At 37.4% G+C, this 27,405-nt stretch overlaps 1 protein-coding gene across 17 annotated transcripts in view; it reads left to right on the forward strand.

Annotated features, from left to right (window-relative positions):
- Positions 1-27,405, forward strand: part of BCAS3 (BCAS3 microtubule associated cell migration factor) — a 366,523-nt gene that overhangs the window by 64,667 nt on the left and 274,451 nt on the right. For all 17 annotated transcript variants that reach the window (XR_012838343.1, XM_075771147.1, XM_075771145.1 and 14 more), the window contains exons 10-13: positions 2,942-3,018; positions 4,548-4,631; positions 10,966-11,136; positions 21,100-21,193. Coding sequence is in view for 16 of the 17 variants with exons in the window: in XM_075771147.1 (XP_075627262.1) it covers positions 2,942-3,018; positions 4,548-4,631; positions 10,966-11,136; positions 21,100-21,193 (426 nt within the window). In the remaining variant the exon portion in view is untranslated. The remainder of the gene's footprint in view (positions 1-2,941; positions 3,019-4,547; positions 4,632-10,965; positions 11,137-21,099; positions 21,194-27,405) is intronic.

Here is a 27,405-nt window from a genome sequence, read left to right on the forward strand (position 1 = left end):
TATTATTAGAACTGGCTGATTTGTGCGTGGGGCTGCGTCCGAGTCCAGTTCATGAACAAACTACCTACAGTGGGTCTGGGGAAGACCGGTGCACTTTTTCTAAGATAACTTTTTTAGTATTTGATTAATTTTTTATTTGAAGAATAATGCTTTTTGCAGTTCTTCATTTACTTCGGCGCACTGAAGTAATTGAGAACAGCTCCCTTTTCCAAGCAAGACGCTTCTGCGTTAGGAGTTGCTGAATTGCTTGGGTTTTGTCATTACAGCGCGGCTGTTGGCCGATACTCCTGACTCCTGCTGCAGGCATCTTAGGAGGTGCTTGCAGAGTTGGGGAAATGCAAGTGACTGATTCTAAAGAGGTGTATATGATGAGGGCTATCATCTGACAGCTTTTAATGATGGATTTTATACAGAAAAGGAAAGAAAAATAAATAAAGTTTGGGGAACCTGAATGTCTTTACTGACCCAGGTAAGAATTGCCGAAGCAGAAGTCAGCACTAAAACCTTACTGGTCCTGATCTATAATGTCATCGGAAGAACACGTTTGTATTTACAACCTAGGGTTGTATTTACAACCTTTTTTTGCTTGCTTTGTTCCTTAAGAGGCTCTGGCTACCCACATTTTATGCACTTCTGGAATGCAATAACAATTGTGGCATCATCTCTTCAGAATTCATTTTCCTTCCTGAGATCAAGGCAGTGATAAGACCTTACAAAATATTCACTTGGTTTTGCTTTCCTGGCCCGAGATGGATTTAATTGGATGAATTGCTGCTTTTCTCCTTCCATTGCTTTATGACCTTTGAAATAGCTTGCTCTGATCTTTCAAATTTTGCAATACTCTCACTGCTCTTCTCTAAAACATGAAGTAAGGAGCTGTTTATCCTAGGTGGCATGAACAGTATAGCAGCTGTTTCTGCCTGTGCCCAACAAAATGCCATCAAATGTGTCTTTAAGTGTTGTCAAATGTCAGTTCAAGCTTACACCTACGCACTATAGATAACACCCTCCCGCGCACCTTTTGCACCATTTTGCAAGCCTTGAAAATAATGCCGTTAAATTTTTAAAAGTCTGTTGTCCTCGTGAAATGCTCTGGACAATTTGGGGGCCTGTTTGAAAAGACACTGATATTTGCAAAAAGAAGGTGGCAAATAGGTTTGCTTTTTCTCACTGCAGTTGGCAGATCAGCATCAAGAGCCTGACACAAGAGACTTTGGGGAAGTAGAAGCTTAGCTAGCTATATCTTTTTCTTTTTTTTTTTTTTTTAAATATGTTGCTTCTCAGAATGCAGTGTAGGATTTTATGCAATAAATTGCAGTTGTTGGTTATACGTGTTGTTCTAAAATGCTGTTTGCCTGATGTCAGTGTGCCTTCTGCCTGTGATACAGGATCAGCTAACCAGCGTCCTTTAAATGGGACACACGTGTCTATAAGTTTTTAAAAGTTGTGTTTCTTGGCCAACCAGTGAGAGAATATAAATTACTAAATTGTCTGTATTAGCCTAAGAACTCACGAAAACAGAGATCAACCATTTGCTTCATAGTCCCCTCCTTCCCCCCATTCTCCTTCCCCCTTATGCAATATTTCTTTCATTTATATACATGTAAAAATTAGTGTACCAGGACAGATGTAGGTCTGGTAAACGGTGTTACGCATGTGGCTGAAGGCCTTAGTTTACTAGCTTAAAATTGAACACCCAAGCTCAAATCTTGCTATCAGGGCCCAAATCAGTAAACAGATTTGTGGCTTCAGGCTCTGAACTTTCAGACTCTCACCTTGACAAAGGATCCCGCTGAAATCAGCCTGCCGGAACCACGCAGCACGGACGGGGACAGCGTCCGGGCTGCAATACTAAAGTTCAGTTACACCAGTAGGATTTGAGTGCTAAACACAGGCACGGGTTACACGTTGATGTAGAGAGAGCAGCCGTCCACCCGAAAGAGCTTCATCTAAAATGACGAAAAACAAAAGAGGGGAGACAGGACAGTAGTAGCGATTGGGATGAGGGACACCAGGCTGCTTTTAATTGTAGAGTACTTAAGATTTTCACTTATGTTTAACCATTATCTAATTGTTTTCAATAATTTAAAAGTCCGTATTTTTTTAATTTTAATAGCTCACTGTGATATTCTTTGTTGTTTTGGGGAAGAGGAGGTGTTGTGGGTTTTTTGTGGGTTTTGTTTGTTTGGTTGTTCTTTTTTAGTTTTTAACTCAGACTTTATATATAAAATTGCATTTAACATGGGCCTGATTCATTTTAAGCCTTGCCATATTTTCGTTCACAGCTATTTTCAGTGGCTTTTTATTATAGGTGTTTTCACCTTGTATTCCTCAGGAATAGTTCTCTATTTTATGTTCATCTTTATGCATGTGTATATATCTATTTTTAATGTTAATACAAAGGTAATGAAAAGCAGGTGAACAATGGAAAATTTGCTACTGATTTTAAAGGAATTACAAATTCACTCACTGTAAAGTTAAGTTTGTGCAAAAGTATTTTGAGAGGCTAAGGGCTTGTATATGGAATTACTAAAAACAAAACCACAATGCACCCTTTCATACCACAGCAGTCTAGAAGAGATTGAAGCTAACTGAAACTGTTGACCAATAGAAAGACATCAATCAAGTAAAATTAATTAAAATGTGAAGATACAGAACCAAGCCAGTCAAACTTTTAAATATTCCCTTCACCCCACTGTATCAAACCGACATTAAAAAAATGCAAACATAAGGAGAAATGAGTATTTACACATAATTAACTGTTCAAAATAGCTCATCTAACCACAGCCTTATCTTTAGGAACAAAAATGCAAGCATTTACTGAGTGATATTAGCAATTGAAAGGTTTTTGTTTAGACTTTTTGTTTTCTTGGCAATAAATAAAATTCTTTGTAAGAAGTCATTAAGATATTTCTTAATGTTGCCTTTTAAAACTTTTCAGGCTGCTATCCTTGTCCAGGGCCAAACATGAACCCTGTTGCTCTTGGAAGCCGGTGGCTTGCTTATGCAGAAAATAAGGTAAGGAAAGGTTTAATTTCAAACAATACTTCTCTGTTTCTAGATTTCATTCCGGCTTTTGTGTACATAGGGGGGGGAAAAAGAAAAGGAAGAGTCTCAGAAAAAAGGTATGTGAAGAACATGATCTGTAAGAGGAGTTGCATATCGATGGCAGGCCTAATCTTTGACCTGCAATAGTTGTGCTTTGGTATTCCTATATGTCGTATAGGGCACAGCTGATTTAAGCTCTTGAATTTGGAGGGCATAAATATGTAAGTAGCGTAAGCAGAGAAGACAGCTACCAACATGTGTTTCCAGTGAGGTTGCTCAATAATCAACCCATTTTACATTTAAAAAACAGATCCCAAGCAAAACGATTATCACTGTTCTTACTCGGCCCTAGGCCAGAGAAGTGGTTGTGTATTTAAAGCTTGAAGTGTTTCAAAACTCGAAATTCAGCTTCTAATGCCTTATTTTTATTTCAAAGCAGATGTTTTTTCTCCCTTCCACCTGTGACTGGAATAGCTGTTCCTAGAGCTGAACCAGAAATTATCAGAGAGGCAGACTTTAGAAATGTATTTGTTATTTCACCTTTTCAAGCACAACTGATTTCTCTCCCAATTTAGGCCTGCCTTTCCTTTAATGCCACACCTACGTGGTTTTGTAAAACTTAGCCAGTCAGCCTGGAATAAAAAAAGTACTGTTGCCAAAAATACAACCCACTGATCAGCAGAAGAATTGTATCACAAAACGATTTTAAATAGCTTGTGTGTTCCCAGGTATATTCACTGTGGACTTTCCCTTTCTCCCTAGGCTAGCTGTTTTTATTTAGAAATATAAATTTAAGCAGGAAAGGAAAGCCTGTAGAAACAAATGTATCTTACAGTGATTTTTAATTTTCTTTTAGTTGAAACAGTTAAACAGGAAATATGTTGTGTGTATAGGCAACAAATGCCTATAGTTTTTTGCCATTTTATTTAGTCATTTTATTGTATTGTTAGGGTTCAAAGGCAAAAACTGCTTTTGTAGCTTGATGGCAGGTGTAATAATCTTGGTTTGATTTATTAATTTTGAAGAAAGGCAGTATAGAGTAAACCCCACGTACGTTCCTTTAATCTATTAAATGTAAAGTTTAAAGTAGCTCTTTTCCTTTGTCATTTCTTTGCTTGCTAGTCATAAAAAGGAGGGGAAAGCCACACTCAGATTCTTAGAATGTCAGATATTTAATATTACATATACATGGCTAAAGCTTTTGATTATATTTATTTAAATTTATTTGTGGTATTGCTGCCAGACCAAAAATCCCACCATTTCAAAGTTTATGAATTCTTAGTGACTACTCATCTTGTAATTGAAAACTGGAGTTGAGTATGCGACAGTCTGGGTGGCACCCAGAAGATTATAAAAAGGGGTTAAGTGTCTCAGCAGGGCTTTTTGCTATTTGGAGGAAAAAACACACCACTGTACATGATAAATAAGAGCTATGGTAATGGGTTATGGGTTTGTGTAGTTTAATAGTAGTTACTTGGTTGCCGTCTTTCTTCTTGTAGCTGATCCGATGCCATCAATCCCGTGGTGGAGCCTGTGGAGACAACATTCAGTCTTACACTGCCACAGTCATTAGTGCTGCCAAAGTGAGTACATCATCTGCTGCTGGGAGAGGTTATCGTGGAAGATAATGACTAGGTTTCCCTGCTGAATTGTACTGTGTGTCATCGCCCCCCCCCCCATTCACAAAAGAAGAGAACACAGTAAACAGCGTGCCAGCATTAGCACTATGCACATGGTCCTCATCCTGCAAATCTCTGAGTAGCCATTGCTTTTCACAAAGCATTCCTGTCCTTTTGAAGTGATTTTTTTCAACATTTTATTTATTACAAACAGCTAGTCATATTAGTGACCTCTGTTATAGGAAGATCATAGTAAAATGGATTTGTAGAATGGCTATTCATAATATTGCAAGTTTGCACGATTAGAAATCAACGTTGTGAATTATTAGTCTTTTAGCATCATGAAAACTGACTTTACAAGTGCTTGGTGCTTTTTGGACTCTATCACACTAGTGTTATATGTTTTACTCTCTCTGAAGGATGACAGCACAGTACTGGAGCTAATTAATTAGCTGCCAGCTTTCTTTGAAGGTTAGAGTTCATTAATGACTGTTTACATATAGGTTCCATTGCCTAGTTTTCTTAGTTCAGATGACATTATAATATCCTCCTGTTTTCAGAGAAATGTCTGGGTTCTCATAATATCAGAAGACGACCATGGCTTGGAAAAATCTGAAACAAGCCAAAGAGTATGCAGAACTATTGTTTTACTGTCGTCCCCCCCACCCCGCTCCTTTCCTTGAGGACTTGCCTGCAACATCTTGCCAAGTAATTTCTTTTTCTCACACGCGCACACACACATGCACACAAAGTGAGTTTTGGCATTGTCTGGCAAACTTCGTGCTGATTACAAGCTTTTGTTGTAACCACTAGCCTTTTCATTTCTGATATGCACAACAAAACAAATCTAATAATAGGAATTAAATGACAGCACAGAGCAGAAAGCTCAGCGTCACTGAAGAAAACAACAGTTACAAGAACCCACAAAGGGAGACATAGGGCATGCCATCTCATGTAAAAACAAAACAAACCCAAACATATTCCATCAGCATAGCTTTGGACACAATCTCACTGTGGCTGGAGGAGGAGAAAAATCACAGTTTTTTTACATTGTTGAGGAGAACTTGAATTGCTGGTCTTCTGAAGACGTCTGAAATGTGCTGTATCTTTGCATACTTTCACCATCAGCAAAAAAAAAAAAAAAAAAGGGGGGGGGGGAAATCTCCCCAAATTCCTCAATCTCAGCATCATAAACGTGTTTTTTATAGCGCACACAAGTTGGAAAAATCAACTGGCTTAGCATGATCAGCCACAGTTACAATCAGATGTGGTAAAATCTTAGAAACGGATCGCTGTACTGCCAAAGCCAAGCCTACTCATGACTGAAGAACAACAGGCCAAAGCTTGCTTAAACCATACGATGATTGTCAAAGCATTCCACTAGGCATTGAAGACTAAGCACTATTCTGTCTAATTTTTTTCAACAGACTAAAAAAAATAATCTAAAAAAGGACATGTTTTATAGCCCTTACCCCCAAAGACCATGGATAACTAGGTTTTAAAGCCAGTAAGGACCAAGATGATGACCTTACCTCCTGCGTAGTACCAGCAAAGGATCATCATCCAGCAATTCTCACATTAAGCAAACACTGAAGTAGTGGTGTTGCCACATGTGAATAGATACCGAAGACAAAATGTATGTATAATCATAGGAAAGAAAAGATTGTTAGCCTCTGCACAGAGACAAAGTAATAGTGAAAGTTAGGAAAACGGATAATCATAAGGGCACAATCTCTGTACTACTTTGTATTTTGCCTAGCACATTGCTTTTGTTCTCGACTGGCTGTTAGATCCTACTGTAATAGACAAGATTAATACTAATATAGTTTTAAGTATTTGCACAATTTGGCTCTTGAGTGTATCTCAGCCTTGCTGTATCAGTTTGTTATTCATGTCCGAGTGTACAAAATCTGAAATGTTTAATTTATTACTGATTTCATTGAATCTTGGCTTACTATCTAGCAAGTTTTCATCTCTGATAACTGAAATGCTGACTTTCTCGTTGGGAAATATATACTCTAAATATCTCTTGCTCTTTGTCCATCTCATTACCTCATCGCAAACTTGACTCCCTGCTTAAGTAAGTCTTCATTTATAAACCTCTACTGCTGTTCTGTCTTATCAGCCTGCAATGGTTTGTAATTCATTTGCTTTGATCAGCAGAGGTGTTAGCGGTTTTGAAAGTGGATGTCCTTTTCTGTTCCCTCCACTGCTGCTTTTTGGTTCAGAAGTGGTTCCATGAAAGTTCTTGTTCTGAGAGATTATCTTGGGTTACAGCCTCTTCTTGGTTTGGGTTCCAGGTTCTTATTGAAGGAAGTGAAAGAACCTTCATATAAAGTAGAAAGATAAAGCTGTGACAGAAAAGAGTAATTTCAACAGGGTCACTTTTGAGAATTGCCTTTCAGATCCTCTGTAGAAGGTCTCAGTGGCAGTACAGAATATTTAATGGTATTCCCTTTGATGAGAAATGTTTTTGAATGATCTGGTAGTGAGCAGTGGGTCTGTGCGATGTACTGCTGTGTGCTATACTTGATGCAGCAAATAAATTTCCTCCTTAATCAAATAACTTAAGAGTCAGAAGTTCCCCCATTAACCGAGAATACCAAGGTGAAAATTGTGGTCATGTTGGAGTGTGTTGTTTACTGGTACCAAATCTCTTGTTATTCTGGTAACGTTATGAAGAATTCCTTTACGTCATCTTCCCATTTGATTTTATAATTCCTAGAAGGAATTTTATTTTGAACATGGAACTCTTTCCTGTTTCTCCTTAGATCTTGCAAGTACATTGCTTTCTGCCTTTGCTGGAAAAACACATGTATTTTTTCCAGCTCGATCTCTTATTTTCATTTCCCCACATTTGTTTGGTGGGTTTCTGTCTGTTCATGTTCTAAAAAGCTCTGATAATTTCTGTAATTTGGCCAAGCAGAAAATTTCGGGAAATGGAAAATGTGTCAAGATTTCAAATTAGGTTAATGTTTAGCAAATATAAAAATTGATATGTTTAGAAAAATGAAAATGTTGTTCCTTATGGGATAAAGATTCTTTTCACTCCGGTTGAGCAAACACAGTAGAATGGATGTGGAATATTTTTCAGAATAAAGTCTGTTATTATTTAAGAGTGTTAGTGATGGGACAACATTCAGGTACTTGGTTTGATAAGCATCCAAATGTGAAATTGCTTGTTACGATTATCCACATTTATCAATTTTGGATGCAGTAAGGAAGAGGACGTAGGAAAAGACATTCTTATGTCTCGTGCTTGGGTTTTTGGTATGTCTTGTTGAAGAGAGGTTTGGTCCCATCGTGTCCCTGGGTGAGTGATGCTTCAGCTTGCTCTCTGTTCGAGCGGAGCTCCTGCAGACCTTCTCCGTCAGACTCTATTCCTAGATGTCAAACTGTTTCAGGTGAATTTCCCAAGAGGTTTTCTTTCCTGGCCTACCTCTTTTCAGAATACGCGGCAGGAAAGGGAAACATCTTTGGGAAACGTGAGCATTTCACCAAACATTTAGTTTGAGCTTGAATCTATAATTGATTGTATGTTCACTGTGTTCAAACTCACCGTGAGGCTTTCACGTTGTTGATTACCAAGGCGTATCTTTTTGATATCTTTTTCTGCTTTCTATAGATTTTTTTTTTCATTTGTAAACAAATAAATCATGTAAAAATGTATTTATTATGAGAAACAGGAACAATCTATTGTTTTGTCATTAAAAAGATGTAAGACCTTTGTTGGAACAAAACAGCCTAACAGGCAATGAATGATGCATTTTAATTTTCTCATCTAATTAAAGTTGTACTTATTTTTCAATTAAGTGAGGTATGAGTGCATACATTTATTTTAATTAAATATATGTGTTTCTTTATATTTGAATGAATGCGAACAGTCTTATTTTTAAGTAGATCGGGTACAAGTGGGCATACAAATAATTTGTGTGTTTGCACAATGTGTATCATTGCTTACAGAGGGAATTGGATCAAGGATTTTAATTTTATTTATAAGAAAATGTCACTGAGTATGCACTGGCAGTTCCCATCAATGACAAAGGAACTGGGACAGTGCAAACTTTAACCTATTTCATTTAAAATGTATTTGGTCTGTCGAATGTCTAGCATCAAATTATAAACCAAGTTCTTCTCACCTCATAACTTCTTTAGTTGATTCTTTCTCCATATCTTTTAATCCTATAGTGGTAAAGTGATTTAGCAAGGGCTGCATCTGTTTTCTCTTGTTACCTGATAACTTCTTAATGAGTACTAACAGCTTATGTGAGAGCAAGGTCATTAGCTCTAATGGATGGAGGGGACAGCTGATATGGCATGGGAAAGGTTAAAGATTACCAGAGAAATTTTTGCAAATATACACATAGCACAAAGAAGTAAGTGCCGTAATGGTTTTGCACTGATATTTCTGAGCTAATGGCCTCGGCCACATCTTTGTACACCTATTACTTCTCAGTAGTCCTGCAGTTGCAGTCCACTCTAACATGTAGCGGTAATTCATTTTGCTAGATAAGCATGTTAATTTTTTTCTAGAGAGCTATAAATTTATACTTGGCACTCTGTCGTCCAGTTTTTCTAGGTTTTTAAAGATCTTTTCTAAAATAGGTCAATTACAATTCTTGGTCTTTGAACTTGCGTAGGTATTTTGCCATGTAGTACTTCTATACCAATTTCTCCTTCCTGCTGTATAACCTACCAGTGCATTTTATACAATTTACTATTAGCCAGAAAACTGCCTTGTCAGTTTTTGTCAGGAAAGTGTTGAAATGCATTCTGGTGATGGCGTTGGGCCTATTTTAGGTCTGTTCCTCAGCTATCATCTGCGTTACGTTACGTTTTCTCAGTCTTCTGAGTTTGCCACTGTTCGAATTTGGTTTATTCTCATTTGTTGTATCTGAGTATAAAAAGAAATAATAAGAAACAAATGGCAGGATATTACTAAAGACATGAAACCCCAAAGACATTCCTATGATAAAGGCATGGCTCGATTTTAAGTGGTAGTATCTCCATTAGCATTAATGGGGTAAGTACATCAGCTGAGGCATCTCAGAGGTTAATCAGGCTTCCTGGCTGGATATTGCCATCGATACAGTGTGGCGCCTAATTCTGTTGGCCCTTCAGAGGTTTTCCTGACAACACACTAACAGACTTTGTGTAAGTCATTTCCTATGAATTATTAAAACAAACGTTTGGCTGCTAATTGATGAACACTAATGTGTTTTCTAATCACTGCAGTTTGAGATTTTAGCACTAAACAAAGCAGTTGCAATTGATTTGTGGCTGCTTCTTGGTTTCAGCCTGTGATCTGTACGGGTTTTTTCCTTTTCAATTTAGCAGGCAGCTTAGCTTGTCTTTTTAGTTAAGAATTGGCTTGTTATAGTGTCATTCCATTCTGATCTCTTCTGCTATTTCTTATTTATATTGCATAATAAATCTGCTCAGTTCTTTATAGGCAAATAAGGCACAGTCCTTGATTCAAGGAGAAAGCATTTAAAGTTGTAGTTTGCATTGTTTTGGTTTTTAAAACCTCTGTCTCTCCTACTGTGTGTACTCTCCCACTTTCTCCAAATAAAGTAACATGAAAACAATCTTCAGCATCTTTCGATAATAAAAGCCGGTGTGATGAATATGTTTTCAAACCCACGTCTGGAAAACATGCAGACTGGAAAGTCACATAACTTTTAATGGGATGTGTGTGTACTTTCTACAGAGTTATCCCCTCTAGTACCTTGAGGATGGCTTTTGAATTTTGCTGGGTTTGAGTCCCGTATTCAGTTTAAATGCTGCGAAAGGCACAACCCCTGAGAAACGAATGAATGCGTCTGTCGTATCTCTCAAAGGCCGAATTCTTTGTCTCTTGCCCTTGTGCAGAAGACAGAAGTATATCAGCAGTAACCATCAGGGGGTCTAAGTATTTCTCTGTGTAACGCTGCCCTCCACACGCACCCATCTTGGCTTCAGCATTTGATTCTTTTAACTATCCGTGCTCTGTCCCTCTTGGAATAAGTAAATAACACAGTTAAAGAGAAAACTCTGACATTTAGACAACATTAAAATATTTTTTTTTCCAAGACTGTTTTGGAAGCATTTAATTCCAAAATAAAGGTGAATAAATTGATAGGATGCTGAATTTTTTTTCCAAGATATTTGTTATGTACAGCCTTTTGCAGCTTATATATCACTTCTAAAAACATTTGTGTTCTTCTGGTGTGCACAATCTAGTTATATTAATTGTGTCGAGACAAAATTTGGGATAGATCTGCAAAACATTATTTATTGGTTCTCTTTCTTTTTATAGACGATAAAGACTGGACTTACAATGGTTGGGAAAGTAGTTACGCAGCTGACAGGGACGCTGCCTTCAGGAGCAACTGAAGAAGAAATTTTAGCTCATAGCAACATTCGTCGAAGTCCTCTGGTGCCTGGAATCATCACTATCATTGATACAGAAACGGTCGCGGAAGGGCAGGTAATACGGTTTGCACAGAAACAGAACGTGCATTCGTTTTCACAAAAGTCTCAGGGAAATGTATTTTATGCTTTTGGAAATGAAAAATAGATGAGGTTTTTGCTAGGTCAAAAACTTGTACAGATACACCCAGCTGTGATAAAGTCCTATTCGGGACTGAAATTAAGCCAAAATATATATTGTCCTTAGAACATATTTATGTGACACTTTGACGAGATCAAGTGCGAAGTGTCACATTTTGTCTCTCTAACACTTGTTCATAATTGACATTGATTTATGCTGATCAGTTGAAATGCGTATGTAGCCTGATTATATTTATTAATATATAACATGGCAGGAAAATGTGATTGCCTAAAAATACGTTGAATTGTTGAATTCCAGTTTGAAAAAGATGACGAGTGAAGTTGGATATTAAGTATAAAAGCTTATAATTTTACATAAATTTCAAAACTAAAATGTAATGAAGCATGATGCTGTTTTGTGAGGTATATGTATTATTTTACTAGTAATATACAGTACGGTGTATCAGACAAAATCATTTGTTAAAAAATCCATACCATTATCAGACAAACTTTAAATTGGTGTTTTGTACTGTCTTTATGACGGAGAAGATAACCAAACAAAAAAGCCATGGCTCGATCAATCATTTCATTTTTCGGTGTCTGCTCCTGGAATCAGTGTTTGTGCAGGACTCCCATACACTTCATTATTCTGTACTTGTTTTGGAAAACAATTCATTGAATTTAAAAAAAGAAAAAACAATTTCTTTTTTCTTGTTTTCCCCTATCTTTGTGCTGCTTATTGTGGGTAAGATAGTAACGTATTAATGACAAATCAGTAGTCAAGTTACTTTCTTTTCTTGCCTGTGAGGAAAAGAAAATGTTTACTTGAAAACAAACAAACCACACAAAACCCCCGGCATGCTTTTTGAGCTGTGGTTGTTCCTAGAGAATTCAAGTTGGAAGTACCTAGCCAAGTAATGTTACATTGAAAGGGGATTGTTCATAGAACATTATAGTCCTTTTCTTGCAAAATTAAAATAAAATTAAAAAAAGAGAATGGAAAAAGAACATATTTTACTTAAGATCTTAGAGTCAGGTCTTAAAATAAGTCTGTGGACCTTTGGGGTTTGTTTTTGTTTCCTGGAAAAAAGGGTCTTTGGGCTCTTTGTATGCTGCCACAAAAAAAAAAAAAAGAAAAAAGAAAAAAAAGAAAAATTTAGCTTCATAAATTTCTCATGAAGCCTTGTTTAATGCGGTCATTATTTCTGATGGTCATTGTCTGTGCTTTGATTCTTCTGCATAGGCCTAGGGGAAAAAAAATGATATATCTTAGGTTTTTAAGTCTTGTTATGTATGATTTAGAGGTTTTATGAACTTGTCCTCTGACCTTAACAATAGTAGGGAGCTATCAAGCCTAAAGGGCACTGTGGAAAAGTAGTTGTAATAATGATAACGCTTGCCTTGTCCAAATACTGCTGCTGTAACATAAATAAGCCATCGGTTCTAGTAAAATAATTTTTGTCTTGAATCTCTAGGGAAGGAGGCTCTTAGTTAGATATCCTAATTGTGTGTCTTCCATTCATATTTTTGTGATCTGAAGTCTTAAAATGTGATTAAATTAATAATTTATTTTCAGTGCTGAGACTTGCTTTCAGAATTAACATTATATTTTTTGCCAGGGAAAAATAAAATAATCTTACTTTTGCAGTGTTAGGTTTTCACGGTACAGAAGACTTTTTAACATCCTTCTCCTACTAGAATGTGCATCTAGCAAAAAGGAGTTTGATTAAAACTAAATACATTTAGTACATGGTGTAAATAAAAACTCATTCAACACTGCCCCAGTAAAGAACCTTCTAACGTAAGGGGTGTCGTGTGTGCTCGCAATCCCCACCGAGTTCCCGTCCACCACTCCAGCTGTATGTTCATTGCCGGGTGGAAATGTAAGTTTTTGTGCTGACAGCTTCATTTGAACGTGGTAGATTCTGATTTTTGGCAGTTGTGTGCATTGACCTGACCCAAGGAGCCTGGCAGAGATGCTGTGCTTTTGCGCTGGCAGAAGCAGGCGAGCCTGCAAGAAATGGCGTGCTACTGTTCAGATGGCACGTATTTGTGCTAGCTGGGTACTCCTGGCTAGTTCTTACAGCGTAGTTTAGTGAAGCTTCAGTTCAGGAAAGCGTTTTAGCAAGTCTGACCTTCAAACAATGTGAGTAATCTCACTGAACTAAATGTGCTTGCTCATAGGCTTCAACATAAACTCGTGGTTAGGCATCGTGCTGATTTGAAATCTGTACGGCTGTTTGAGCTATGTAGATTCTTCCTCATTGTATTAGTTTCTCAAATTATTTTACTGTGGCAAATTGGTTTGCTGATAGTAGTCATTCCACATTATTGCTGACACTTTGGTTGAAATAGAAGAGTGATTGAGCAGATTGAGTAATGCAGATTCCAGCTTCAGCCCTGTTTTAGAGCAAGGAATTGCGGTACAGCAGCACAGCGCGTGCCTTGCGTAGTTTAGTCTCAGTTTTCTTGATGCCGTGTGGCAGTGATTGTTCTAAAGCTCTTGGTTTATCATCCCAGTTTTCAGATTCCAGGTGGGAATTGAGAGGTCTGGGTGGGTACAATGAAACACTTGGTGGCATTCCTGCTTCCTCCTGCGATGAAGATGCCAGTTTTGGGATATTTCCTTGCTGCTGGATGGGGGATGCTGCTGGATGGCTGCGCCCATTACAAGCATTGGTCTTCCTAAACTGACTGGGAAACCACGAGAATCGGTAATGCCTACCAAGTGTTTTCTGGACTGAATTAACAGTCTGAAAGCCTTGCACCCCTTTCATCAGAGATTTGTCGAGCAACTCTGTAAATATATTTGTGTGTGGCTGCATGGTTTTCAGAGGTTGTCAGCCGAATCCTAACTGAGGGGAGGTGCAGAAGCAGAAGGGAGTTGTTATCATCAGTGGAATCCTAGTGTAAAAGGAATACCTCACCTCTGTCAAGTCAATAAAGATTTCTATCTACCTGCACAGCCTAACTTAAAATTTGGGTGTTGTAATGAAATAAAACAATTTCCAAGTAATAAAATATATCTTTAAGATAACATATACTAAAAAAAAAAAAAAGGAAGAAATGTGTTTTTTAAAAGAGAAAGAAAATGGAAAAAGAAGGCAGTAAATCTAAGGCAAGCAAGCATGTCCTTTTGAAAGAGAAATAAGCGCTTTTTTCAGTGAGGGAGCAGGTGTGTTTTGTTGTTTTTTTAAAAAAAAAGACATATAAAGGCTTGCAAAGTAATGATGCGTGTGCTTGTCCATTTCCTTTGAGCATAGCAACACAGGTTCTAAAGATGGAGTGAGCTGCTCTGTGCACGTGTACGAACGCATAGATTTATCTGCCAGTAGGACGATTAAGGAACATGTTTGGGACTTGTGCCAGAAGGACTAACTACAGCTTTAAGTTTTCACTAATTTTTGTATTATATCTGCCATTTCAAAGATATCCGATGTAATGAATGCGAGATGGAACTCAATGCGTTTCGTGAAACGTACAGTGCTACCGTGGCAGAGGTTTGAAATGCTAGATTACCACTGAAAAATATACAATTAAAGACCAAAGAAATCTTCCAATGTAATCTCACAGGATTAAATCTGTAGGGAAAATATTTTTAATAAACCTCATGAATGTAGACACTGTAGTGAGATCTCATACCCAGCAGTTGTTTATATGATAGCTCCTACTTTCAAAATTGGTGGTACTTTAAGAAAATTTGAATTATGAAGTAATTAAATAAATGCAAAGGAATGTAGAATTATTGAAGTTGGCTGTCATGATATATTTGTAAAGGGAGTAAAAATAATTATAGAGATGCCCAAGTAACTTTGTGGTAAACCAAAATATGTTAACAAGGTTGTGTGCTTGTTTAAACTTCCTTCTAATGAAGTGTTAGCAAACTTTTCAGTTAGATGTAATGACTATTTATTTGAATCTGTTAATTAGTTGAAATGGATAAAGCTAAAGCTGTACAGATGTCCTCTTTTTCAGTAATTGGAATTAAATGTGTAAGACTTTAGTGGCTTGAGTTTTAAAGAAAAATTATTTTCTTTCGACCTTTGTTTCTGTATTCTTAATTAATTCATCAACTAGGCCACCCACGTGTAGTCTGCAATAATGACCTTTCTCAAAAGTCACCAGTTTTGTGACTGAATGTAAATCTGTTAAACATCTAACATTTAGTTGACAGAGAAATATGCGGTCATTTAAAAAATACAAAACTGGATTCCTAATGCTTTTGATAGAGCGATGTGATTGATGAGATATCATTGTGTTGCTTTCACAGATCATCCAAAACACATGAAAATATTTGAGGAAATATTTTTAAAATAACTTATAAAAATAAGATAACATGTTGATCTTTTTATGTTTTAAAATGTGATTGGTGCTTTTTTCTGTTCCCTATTAACTTTTTATTGCATTAAAGAGGAATTTTCAGAAAAAAATGCAGACTGCTGCAGTTTCAAAAGTTCATTTTCATTTGGTAAGGAGTTGATAACAATTGAACTAAACAAAGATACTTATCGGGAACAAGAATTGTTGTGAAACTTCGGTCTAAAGCAAAGAGAAGCTAAAAATAAAAGCGTACTCAATGATAAAATTTTAACTACGTACGTAATTCCACTGGTCATTAACACCAGTGCTTTTAAGAACCAGTGCTTCACAAGAACAGCTTTCACAAAGGCTAATTTGATGTTCTAATGTTCATGTATTTGGCATCAATTTTCTTCACTTTTTATATCTACGTGTATTACAGAAGAATTCTTTATATGTATAAATATAAAAAGAGCAACAGGATTCCCTCAGAGCATAATACTGTCTGCCTTACTTTTATTAAAGGAGATCTGTTTTTTGTCAAGAAGACATTTTTGTCTCAGATAAATGGTTCAGGCTGAGCGCAAGGCTGTTTTGAGTTTATGCTGGATTCTATTAAAAGGAGTGCAGTAGTTAATGCCACAGATTTATCACTTTTAGCCCTTTTCCACTGATGTTTGACCTTAGCTATAAGTTGGGGGAGGCTAATTGGGGGGGTCGGCATGGAGGGGGCTGGTTTTTGTGCGTACGGACTGGAGCGAACACTGCACTAACTTCAGCTATTTAAATCAACAGAGATCTTAATAAGTGTACATGCGAAGATATCTCTATTATATAATATTCATATTCCTAAATATCGCCAAACCTATTTGTTTTTATGATGATGGGATTATTCTTTCTTAATTTTATTAAGAGTAGGACCTGCTTGATTAGATTTGTGTCCATTTTTATTTGTGTTACTTTCATGTTTTATTTAAAAACATGTCTCCACTGGGATAAGCGGTGTAATTTACCTTTAAAGATTAAAATAATTGAAGTCATAATTACTAGTGGCTTCTGTTCAGCAGTATGGAAAATACAACGAATGAAGAAAAATATGGCATAGGAGAAAAAAGCTTCTGCTTCAGCTATCTCTTGCCCTCAAAGCAAACGCTGTTTTCTGATAGTAGACGTAATGATCCCCTAGGTGTTTTGTCTGTTTGTCTTTTAGAGTAAGATAAAGAGGACTTGATTCATCTTCGATCAGCTACAGTGTCCTGTTGAACTTTAATAGGGCTGGCTTGAGGGAGGTACGGCATTGGCTCAGCACGTCCAGCTACGGACTCTGCTGGCTGGGCAGCTTTTCTGAAAACCCTGTTGCAGCTCCCTGGAGAAGATACTACTTGGGCACCAGAAATAGGCTGAGTGCTCATTTACAAGGCCATCTCGGTAGAAGACCCTTCGTGCTTGTTTCTTGTTGGTTGGTTGTTTTTAAAATGGTGTTTCTATTTGTAATGGTGGGGATCTCTGCAGGGAAGATACTTGAGCATCCCTATGAACCTCAGTGGCTATGCAATTATAAGAGCAATGCTGAGATTTATGAACCCTTTTCACTGAGAGACTTTGTAAGGTCTTTTAATAGTAGAGTGGTTGGAGGCCACTACCTTGGAGAATGAAACCTATTTGGGGTGAAAAAAATTGCAGCCTCTGAATTGCTGTGGGCTTTGTATGCTCTTGTGCGTTGGGACGCTGAACGAGCTGCTCCCTTCGAGCTTTTTTGACAGCACTTGCATGCGTTACTAGGCAATTTGTACCACTGTTTTGACTTCCAAGAAAAACTTCCAACTCTGCTCTTTTCAGTGGTAAGAAACCATGAACTGGCTGAAAGGAACCGGTTGTACAATGTCAGTGTTGATTTATTGTGCCATTGCTTAGTCCACAGACATCGTTCTCTCCAGCACTTTTGCAGGTAGCATCTTCCCCTTCAGCCTTTGCCAGAAGTGGTTTCTAAAATTTGTGCAGCCTGTGTGGTGGAGGCCTTGAATACTTCTTCGTGATTGTACAGCTCCGGTCCTCATCCTTGTCTGCATGGAATCTGTGCTATTTGATCTATCCGAATTTATAGAAACCCTGTTGTACAGAGGCAGTTATATCCATTTAAAGATCTCTAATATGTAAAATAATGTATTCCAGTATAAAGCATCTGTCCTCCTCCATTTTGTCCTCCTTAAGTTATAGATAATGGTGACTATACTGTGACTTTAAAGCCATGCAAGCTCTAAATTGGGATGTGAACCAGGCTTTTTGTGGCAGGTTTGGAAGGGACATTTCCAAAGAGGCTCTTCTTTGGTTGATGATGTAAAGTCAACTGCTGTAATTCCTTTGATTTATTCCCCCCCTTCCTTTGTAGTGTTGAAATTGTAAAAAGTGATGTATGTTTTCCCAACTATCCACTGCAAAAGTGCAGGGAAAGGACGTGACAAATCTTGCAGTGCAGCTTGAAGATTTAAATACAAGTTAGTGATTTTTTTAAAAAGTACTTTCCTTCTCTGTTCCACAAGGATTTATTTTTTCATGTTGATTTTAAAAAGATGAGGAATGTTTTTTCAACTTCATCTTACCTTGCACAAGCAAGTGTGTTTCCATGAGTGTGTTTCAGAAGCGAGTCTTTCCATTCTGTGGCCACGGTGGGCAGGGACTGACAGATCTCGAATGCCAAGGAAGGAGGTGGTGTGGCACCATCACAGCCTGGGTTTCAGATTCCTCATTACCCAAGGATTTCCGAATTTTTGAGTGATGAAGGTGCTTTTGTATCTTTTTTAACTTTTATTTTTTACTTGGCTAATGCTAGAGACTAAAATATTTTCGTTTGAGTTTGAAAGCTCTGCATGAGCCAGGCTTGGTGGCTGGTGAGGGTTTTCAGGATCCACAAGGTCACACAGTGGCTTTTCATTCTTTCTTGATGGGACGTTATGCTCTTAAGTTCTTCTTCCTTATATTTCTGTCACAAACAATGGAATCGTATAACAGCCAAAATAAGGACTGGTTTGCTACACCTGAAAATCTGCTTTTACAGTGAAAAATTAAGATTTTTTTGGTTTTTAAAACTTGTTTTAAACACGAAGGGTGTTTTTCCAGGAAGATAATTTTAAGCAGTGATTGGAAAAAAACCAAACAACCAACCAAAAACAAAACAAAAAACAAAAACCCCAACATTTTAAAGCCTGGAATCAACATAGCATACAAATAATAGATTTGGGCCTTATTGTATTCTCAAATTGGTATGTCTGAGGTGTTTCACAATTTTTAATGTTGTGAAATTTTTACTTTGTATCATATTTCTAAAGGAAAAATATTTAAAGGTCGTCTTACCATCCAGAGTGTTCTTTGTCTGTTGAATAGGGTTTTTATGGTGCAGGGATGATAACAGTGGTACATTTATCATTAGGGGTTTTTAAAAAAAAAAAGCCATGCTGAATTCCAGTTTACAGTCTGTAGAAGATGATGCGTGTGAAATATGCTATATAACTGTTTTTAGCAATGATTTAGAGACTGTTGATACTCACACATTTGTAGATTAAATATTTTTGTTTAACAAACTACATTTAAAAAACCCTTCTATTTCTTTTGTAAAGCTGGTTTATGATGCTACTTTATCATTAGCGTGTATCTTTAATTAGAACAAAATGTTTAGGATAAGACCAAGATACCTAAAAGTGGAAGCTGTGAAAAGATGATGTATAGGAGTTATTTAGTGCAGTTTATATAGGCTGAGAAAAGAACACTGTTTCTTTGAAAAGCTCTTAGGAAGATCTCCAGACCCTTTGGTTAGTGGTTCTGGAATAAGCACGAAATGCTGACAACGGAAAGCAAAACCATAATTGTGCTTATGTGACAGTGCCAAGTAATTTGAACATTTAAAGTAAGTCAGGCGCAGGCCTCTTCATCCATATTACGTGACTTCTTTAAACATTTAAAGATGATTTCTCTTTTTGAAGCATAAAAATATCTTCAAATTATTCTGATATCTGTTAGGAATAGGAAGTATTAAAAACCTTTCAGATTATTTTGGAAGCGGCAGACAAATGATTCTGAACTTGAAATGGGAAATTTTGCACTATCTTATTAAGAAGGTGGTTTTTGCTTACCACAGAAACCCTTTTATTAAGTCCTTTTCTGACAGATCTTTCTCACTGTTTTACTTAATTTAGTCTTTAACATGATGTAACCAAGGAATAAAATACTTTTACAGCTCTTGCATATGTTTTGTCCACACATCTTTTGGTTCTCGTCTCTAAGAATATCTCTTCCTTTTCGTACTTCTAGACATCGGTAATCCTGTGTCCTTTTGGGGGCCCTTCTGTGGGGCTTCACAGTCACCTTTGGTTGTGACTGGCCCGAGTAGTTTTATCCACTTCAAATAGCCTTTTGTTTGAAAACCCAAAAGCTCATCCTTTGTCCCTTTCTCCAGATGATGTTGCACAACAGAGATCTCAGTCCAGATATTTCCTCTCCCATTTAATTTCCCTTTGTGGTGAAAACTCTCTCCTACCTTTAATTGCCTTTTTTTTTCTTCACAAGAACGTATTTTACAACAGCGTGATTTTTTTTTAAGGGGTTTTGATTAACAACCTTTGCAATACTGTTATTTAATGTCCATCGAGGCGATTTCAAGATGGAGAACATTCTTGTTAGCTGCATACTTTGCAGTGCAGCTGCTTTCATATGCGCTCCTAGTCCTTAGCATTTCTTGCGTCCTTTGGAAATCCGGAGACCTCCAGTCCATCAGCACTTATTAGCAGGATGAAGCTGTAGTGTTCCTACCTGTGCAACTGGTGGAAACCAAACCTGCTTTCTTTGACTGGGTTTTTGGTCCGTTTTTCCACTTGTTTGCCGTGTATACTTTGAATCCTCCCAAAGAGAATACTGATTTATGTAATTGTTAAATATTCCCTTTTCTTTGCAAGACTCTGTTACCTCTTGGTTTTCATTCCATTATGTGATTTTTTTTTATTTTTTTTTTTTTGTTATTGCTTAGCGAAAATCACGTGTTGTTTATAGTTCAAGAACTGTGTGTGCTCTTCAGTGTAATTATACTGATGCTCATTACGTTAGTCCAACTGCATGCTGCTGCTGGGTCTGGTGGAATGAGAGCTCCTGTCCACGGAATGCTGAATGAGCAGGAGAGCTCCGGTCACAAATTTTGGAGTAACAGACTCTCTCGGTTGTAGACTTACAGAGAGATCCCAACCCTTGCTTCGGCCAGCGGCAATGGAAACCTTAAATGTAAATTCCTGGGCACTGCATGCAGACTTCTTTTGTAATAAGCTTGTACGCAGCCAAACAGTAATATTTTTTCCATTTTGTCTTATTTGAATAGGATAAATAAATAAGGAATCCAGGTATAAACTGCATAATCCTTTCTAGTTAATAACAGGTTATGCGAGCATGTCTCTATCTGAAAAAAATACAGCAGATAGTGTTTGGTTCACGCACAGTTATATTTCTAATTCATACCACTGTGTATATCTTATAAAACAATTCCTGTATCAGTAAGTTGGTATTTTCTCTTAGGTGTATTTTTATTTCCTAACCTTCCTTTGTCTGTATTAATATTATGCAGGTACTTGTCAGCGAGGACTCCGATAGCGATGGCATTGTGGCCCACTTCCCTGCACATGAAAAGCCCATTTGCTGCATGGCTTTTAACCCCAGCGGTAAGTTATTTTACCATTTTAATGTGATAGTTGGAAACAAGATGAAGACAATAAATTATCATAAATATGTGTTCCATTGCTTTGGAGGAATTGCAAATACCATTGTGATATGTGCAAATATCTTCCCGCTGCTACTAGGACTTTTGACCCTCTCTGAGTTGAATGTGTCATACGCTGGTTAATTAGGTTTTTTTCTGAAAATTTCAAACTTAAGCAACTGTTACACTGTGGTATATGTGAGAAGGTTCAGTCTACCACTTCAGGTGTAGCAGAAGTACTAAGGAATTATTTTCTTTTCTGCCAGCCCCAGCTACCCAGATGTTCTGATATGCAGGTATCCAGAAGATCAGCACATGTATTAAATTGTGCTCCTCCATAAATATGAAAATAATATGAATCGTTTCACTGGCACTGTTTTTTCAAGTAACTTACACTGCCATTATGTGTTTTGTTGATGAAGAGTTTGCAACTCTACCCTGTCTCCTGAGTGAAATCAACTCCTCAGAAGTGCCTGTTCCTCTCCTTCCTCCCTATGAATGACCAATGTCTGTGGGCAGCAGAGATAGCTACAGATCTTGTCTGTTAATAAGTCTTACTGATTTGACAATTAACATGTTTACTAGTCTATCTATAGACAGCCAAAAAAAGGGTTTGGTTGATTGCAGTAGCTGTCAGTGAAATGGCCAGCAGATCAACAGCTTCCACTTCCCTAAATTAACGGTTTCTGAAATGCAGCAAATGCCATGAAGATCTTGAGGATGACGTCACGTTTCAAAGAATAAAACTAAATGTCTGTCATTTATGTTTTCACTTTTAGTGACCAGTTGGTCTTATTCTGACATCCCATCTGTTCTGTCAGAACTCTTTAATAGTGGTGTGCAGTTCACAGCATTTTCACTGTGAGTTTTTGACATAAAAAACTGTATTCTTATCTGGCTGAATTTTCTTCTGATACTTAAGAGAAATTTTTTTTTTTTTCTGGATCTCTGTGCATTTCACTGGGAATCAACTATGCCAATTCCAGAATAGTAATATTTTTGCTTTGTATTCTGGTAGAAATCTAATACCTAGAGTTGAGCAATGGTAATTAAGTGAAATAAATGCAGCTGCTTAAATTGGAAATGCTTTATAGATATTAATTAAATGCCTTCTTAAGACAATTTTTATGCTTGTATAAATTTAAGGGAAACAGAATGTTTATGCAAAAGCTAATGAACTTGTTATTTTTTAAATTGAAGGCTATATTTGCATATTTTTGGATTATAATCAAGTTCTTTTGGTTTGCTCAGGTACTGAAATTATAATCCTTTGTATGCGATTTAGCAGACTGTTACCTTAGCTCTAACGGTGCAGTAAGATACTTAATGGCAAAACGCTTATTCTAATTGGTGATATTTTTGACTGATTGCAAATTAGGTCATGTTACAAGATATTTACAGGAGGGATGATTCCCAGCAAGGTATTGAATCATTCCGCATGTTCTGTACAGAGCGACATCAAAACAGTTCAAAACTGTGACCTCAGCTGCCTACAGTATGAAAGCAGCACTTAACACAGGGTTCTGTATTCTTCAGTTAACATCAAGGCAGAATTTTGTTTGAAGCCACTGTTGTAAGTAGCATCATCTTAATCCATTATATAGTGATATAATGCCAATCAAGCTGATCTCATTACAAAGCAGAACAAAACAAGAGATGGCTTTTGATACTGTCTTCAGTGAAGACTGAAAAAAAAGTGGAAAATCACTTTACTCTGTAGGGATGCTGCACCAGAACGTAGCAACTGCAAACTTCTGCTATAAAGGCAATCAGGGAACACGGATCTGTTTCAGTGAACTATTTTATTCTCTATGGCTGATCAAATCACTTAGTTTCATCGTGTCACATCCCACAAGCTCCACAGGTATTCAGGTCTGTAAAAATATAGAGGATTGTGTTTGAAAGAAATCTAAAAGAAAGCCACTGCTGAAGGTCAATGGATATGGAAGGTGGATGTATATGATTTCTGTGTAGTAAACTAGTAGAAGAGTGCCACAGTCACTTTAAGCTGTATTTTGAAGGTATCAGTTGCTAGTAAGATACATTTTTTGAGTTTCTGCTCTTCATGTTTTCATACTGAAGAAGGTGCTTGCTAGGGAGAAGTTAATTGTGATAAAATAACAGTACTGAATTTACGGGTATTGTTGTGAGAAGTAACTCCTGGGAAGGGGTAATACAGCGCTTCATGGCAGAATTATCAGAAAACAATCCAATGGCAAGGAAAGAGACTCACTAATGTCAGTAAATGGCAGTCGTATTTTTCCCTAATCTATCTTTTTGAAATCAAGAAGAAATCCTTTTACTGCGCTTATTGTGTCCAAGATATATTAAGTTATTATGGGCTGGACAATGACAGGACGCTTGCTGATGAGGAGAGTGTCTTTTTGTTGGGTTTGGGGGTTTTTTTTATTTGTTTTTGCTGTGTTTTTGAGGCTTTGGGAGTTGTTTTTTCTTCCCAGCAAGCTTAAATAATCTATTTAGTTAGTTAGTTATGAGCTGGGTTAGTTGACGACGAGGGCTTGTTGTACATGCAGCCTTTTACATCAGCTGCATTGTAAGGCAAAATCATGAAAGAGCACGCAGGGGTGTTTCTGCATAGCATTTCATTCTGCTGGGTAGACATTTCTGTAGTGCCTTTTGCTGGCATTAGATCTACCTTTTGTTTAAATTTAAGACAAATTATGGAACTTTCTTCTTTTCTGCTTTTTGGGGTATTTGAAGAAAGCAGAACTTGGCATACAGTTAGCTTTTTTTTGGTATTAGATCTATGGCTACTCAGAAAACCTGGTTAAATAATAAAATAACAAACTTGAAATATCATTTCTGAATACATTTAGGGGGCACCAGAAGGTTTTTTTAATGCTGCCTGGCACGTCCCTGTATACCTCTTCCAGATCCGTAGGTTAATAAAAACTTGCTTCCGAGTCAGTTGATTTTAGGGAGACTGTAAAAGTCTCAGTCTAGAGACATAGAGCAAATCATGTTTAACATTAGAAAGAAAAAAAAAAAAAAAGAAAAGAAAAAAACACAACAAAAAACCAAACCATAAAGGAGAAAAACTGCAGTTCCTGGTAGTTTAGGTTTTCTCTGTGTTTTTTCCTGTCTACATCAAATTTTAGTTTTCATAAAAAGTTGTGATGGCTCACTGTGGCGAGTGGGTTGCTGGGCTTTTTTGGGGGGGTGGAGGGGAGTAAAGGGGAGGGGGGAGAGTTTGTACTACAGCTGAAAATTTGTGGCCAGGCATCTCATCCACAAAATCCCTTAGTCCTGTGGAATTTCTAAAAACCTGGTCCCTGCGTATATTGTTATTGCCTCTCTGCTTAACATTTTTCATTTTAATAGGTAAGATATGTAGTAGTTCAATAAAAGTGAAAAAGAACGGGTACTCCTTTGCCATTTGCTGCTGATTGAATCTTTGGGAAGCAGACCTGAAATGCTAACTCGGTCCTTATTCTAGTGGTAAAAATAAAACTTACGACGTGAGCCTCCTTAAGCCGTTCTCTGTGCCGGTTGGGTTGTCAGCTTTGGTGACAGTGTTTCTTCTGGCCGGTGGGCACACTTCTTCTGTAATGTTCTTGTTCTGCTTTGGGACATGTGCTTAATAAACCCCATTCCAAGTTTCAGGTTCAAGTGACTTGGCACTGTTACTTGTTTTCTTTTTTCTGTTCTAACTGCTAGAATATGAGTATTTCATGTATAGTTTTCTTCCATAGGAAACCGACACAGTGTTTCTATCCACTTTATTATATGTGGAAGTCATGATTTATGTCTATAATGCCATATATGCCAGCTGTTGCTTTTGTGACTTACGTGAAGATAAGGTCCCTCCTCTGAAGCACTCATGTTTTATGTTTTTTTAGACATCCATCCAATATTGAATAAATTAAATAAATGCAGCAGTAATAATTTAGCATTGCCAAGTGCCATGGAAGAGATGCTGTGTATTAACAGGAAAAAGGGATCTGATTTTGCAGTATAACCACTTAATAAGCATCGCATACACATGGTATTTATTTATTTTTTACCACAACCCCTTCCCATGAAGCGACGCTTGCACCACAGTACGCAGCAAGGATGCTCGCATGTAAGAGGAAGGAGCCGTGGGGCCCCGGTGCAGGTGATGACCAGCAATGGGCTCCTGCCAGCAGAGTAATTCATGCGGCTTGGGAATGGCCAACGAGCCGGATGAATTTTGCAGGGAGCCGTGGCTGATAGTCCGTAGGCTGGGCGCTGCGCATACAGCGTCCTTTGAGTAGCAGTCGCTGGATGTCTCTTGATTATAGCGCTGTTTCGCAGTCAATTGGGAAAATAATAGTTCTTCAACCTAATCGAGAAGGATCCGCGTCTAAGAAGAAAGTCACGTCTCTTAGGCATACAGAAATCATTGCGAGGGAAGCAAGCTGCCTTCTGAGAATATTTAGTTCGTATTTGAACACCCATCTGACCGTCTGGGCAAAGCAGCTGCCGCAGAACAGGGTTGAGCACCGTGTCCACTCTTTCATTTCTGAACAAAGGAAGATGGCTTCTAACTTTAGGGAAGACTTTAAGCCTTTTATTAAAACTTTTCAAGATGAGAATAAATAATGCAAGGAAGTGAAGTAATATTAATAGACTGGGGACTTTATTAATGTACCTCTGGCATGTATATTGATGTAGTGGAAACAAGAGGCTTATACTTACAAAGAGGCTCTAAGAACAGTTACTTTAATTCACTTATTAAATGAAAATCACATTAAGCTTTCGTGTGGATGCTTTTACTTAACGTTAACATTGGCTTGATTTATTTTAGCTTGAATATTCGGTTTTGGATGAATTGAAAGCCAATTTATTGTGGGCAGTGTCCAGACAAAAAATTCATGCTGTTTACTAATTCGCATTAGGCAATTTGGATCAATTTTTCAGACTGCATCTGTGTAGATACACTCCCAAACCTGTGCTTTGTGGTTTTTTCCTGGTTATATTTTTTTTCCTGAAGAAAATCTTGATACCTTTAGTTTGGCTCCAGGAACAAGGCCTGTCTTTATAGGATTACAGTCAATAGACCTTGGCCCCACAAAAATAATCTAGGATGTTGTTAGCTACACTGAGTTGCAGACGTCACCTGCATAATTTCCTTTTTTTTTTTTCCAATGAACATATATACTCTGATACTGGTTTTTGCAGGACAATGCAGCCTTCCACCGTTCTTGGAATGATGATTTGGCCTTTTCCATGCTATAAATGTAAGATATTTAGAAATGTCAGTTATGTACAACCAGTAAGAATTTTCTCTTATGTAATGTAAAACAGCAGTATTGACACTAAGGTCTGTATTTATTATGAATGAATTTTTACCATAATTAAAATGTAGCCAGGATAAAAAATTTTGGTAAATATATTATTGGTTATTATTCTGTCAATGCAACATTATGCAAGAATTTGTCATTAGGAGGCTTTAAACCCTTATATGTAGATAATATATATATTTTTTTAATATATATTTATATATTAAAAAAGCCAGGTACAAGCCATTTGCAGAATGCCATAGTCATTGTAGTGTCACAGAAGAATCCTATCTGCTACATAATGTAAATCGACAAGAGCTAATTACATAAACTCTGGATGAAGGTGCCCTGGACTAAATTTGGGAAGTTCCCAAAAGGAAGGAATACACCATAGGGTAGATGTTTACAGAAAAGCCTCCATGCTTTTAACGTGTTGGTGGTAGTCTGCCAGGAATGTCAGTGTAAGCAGGGTCTGACGTGGGGAGAGGGAAGGGAGAGGAGTAAACGTTACCAGTTAGAATCAGTTCCTCAGTGGTCCAACTGGGTTAGTCTAGAGAGAGTGTCTAGACTGGAGACCGAAGGAACCGTACAAACATCCTCATTTTTCATTATGTTGTATTACTAGACGCTGTGATTTAGAAAGGAGGAAAAAACCTCACCAATTCGGATGTCGGCCGTAGTCCATTAAAACTAATTCACTTTGTTCCCTCTTCCACGTAGACACGGAGATGATTGCTAGTCACTCTGTTAAAGGCAATAAATACGCTGGGCTACACAGACCTCTGGCATGATCTGTTATGGAAACTTCTGTGTACGCCTTCATTCAAATACTTTGGTTTATTGCTATTCCTTTTAATATTGGTCCAAAGTATTCACTGTTTTACTTTCATGTAAGGTCTCAGGACTCCAG

The sequence above is a fragment of the Balearica regulorum genome, chromosome 19 (assembly GCF_011004875.1).
Source record: "Balearica regulorum gibbericeps isolate bBalReg1 chromosome 19, bBalReg1.pri, whole genome shotgun sequence".
Lineage (NCBI taxonomy): Eukaryota > Metazoa > Chordata > Aves > Gruiformes > Gruidae > Balearica > Balearica regulorum.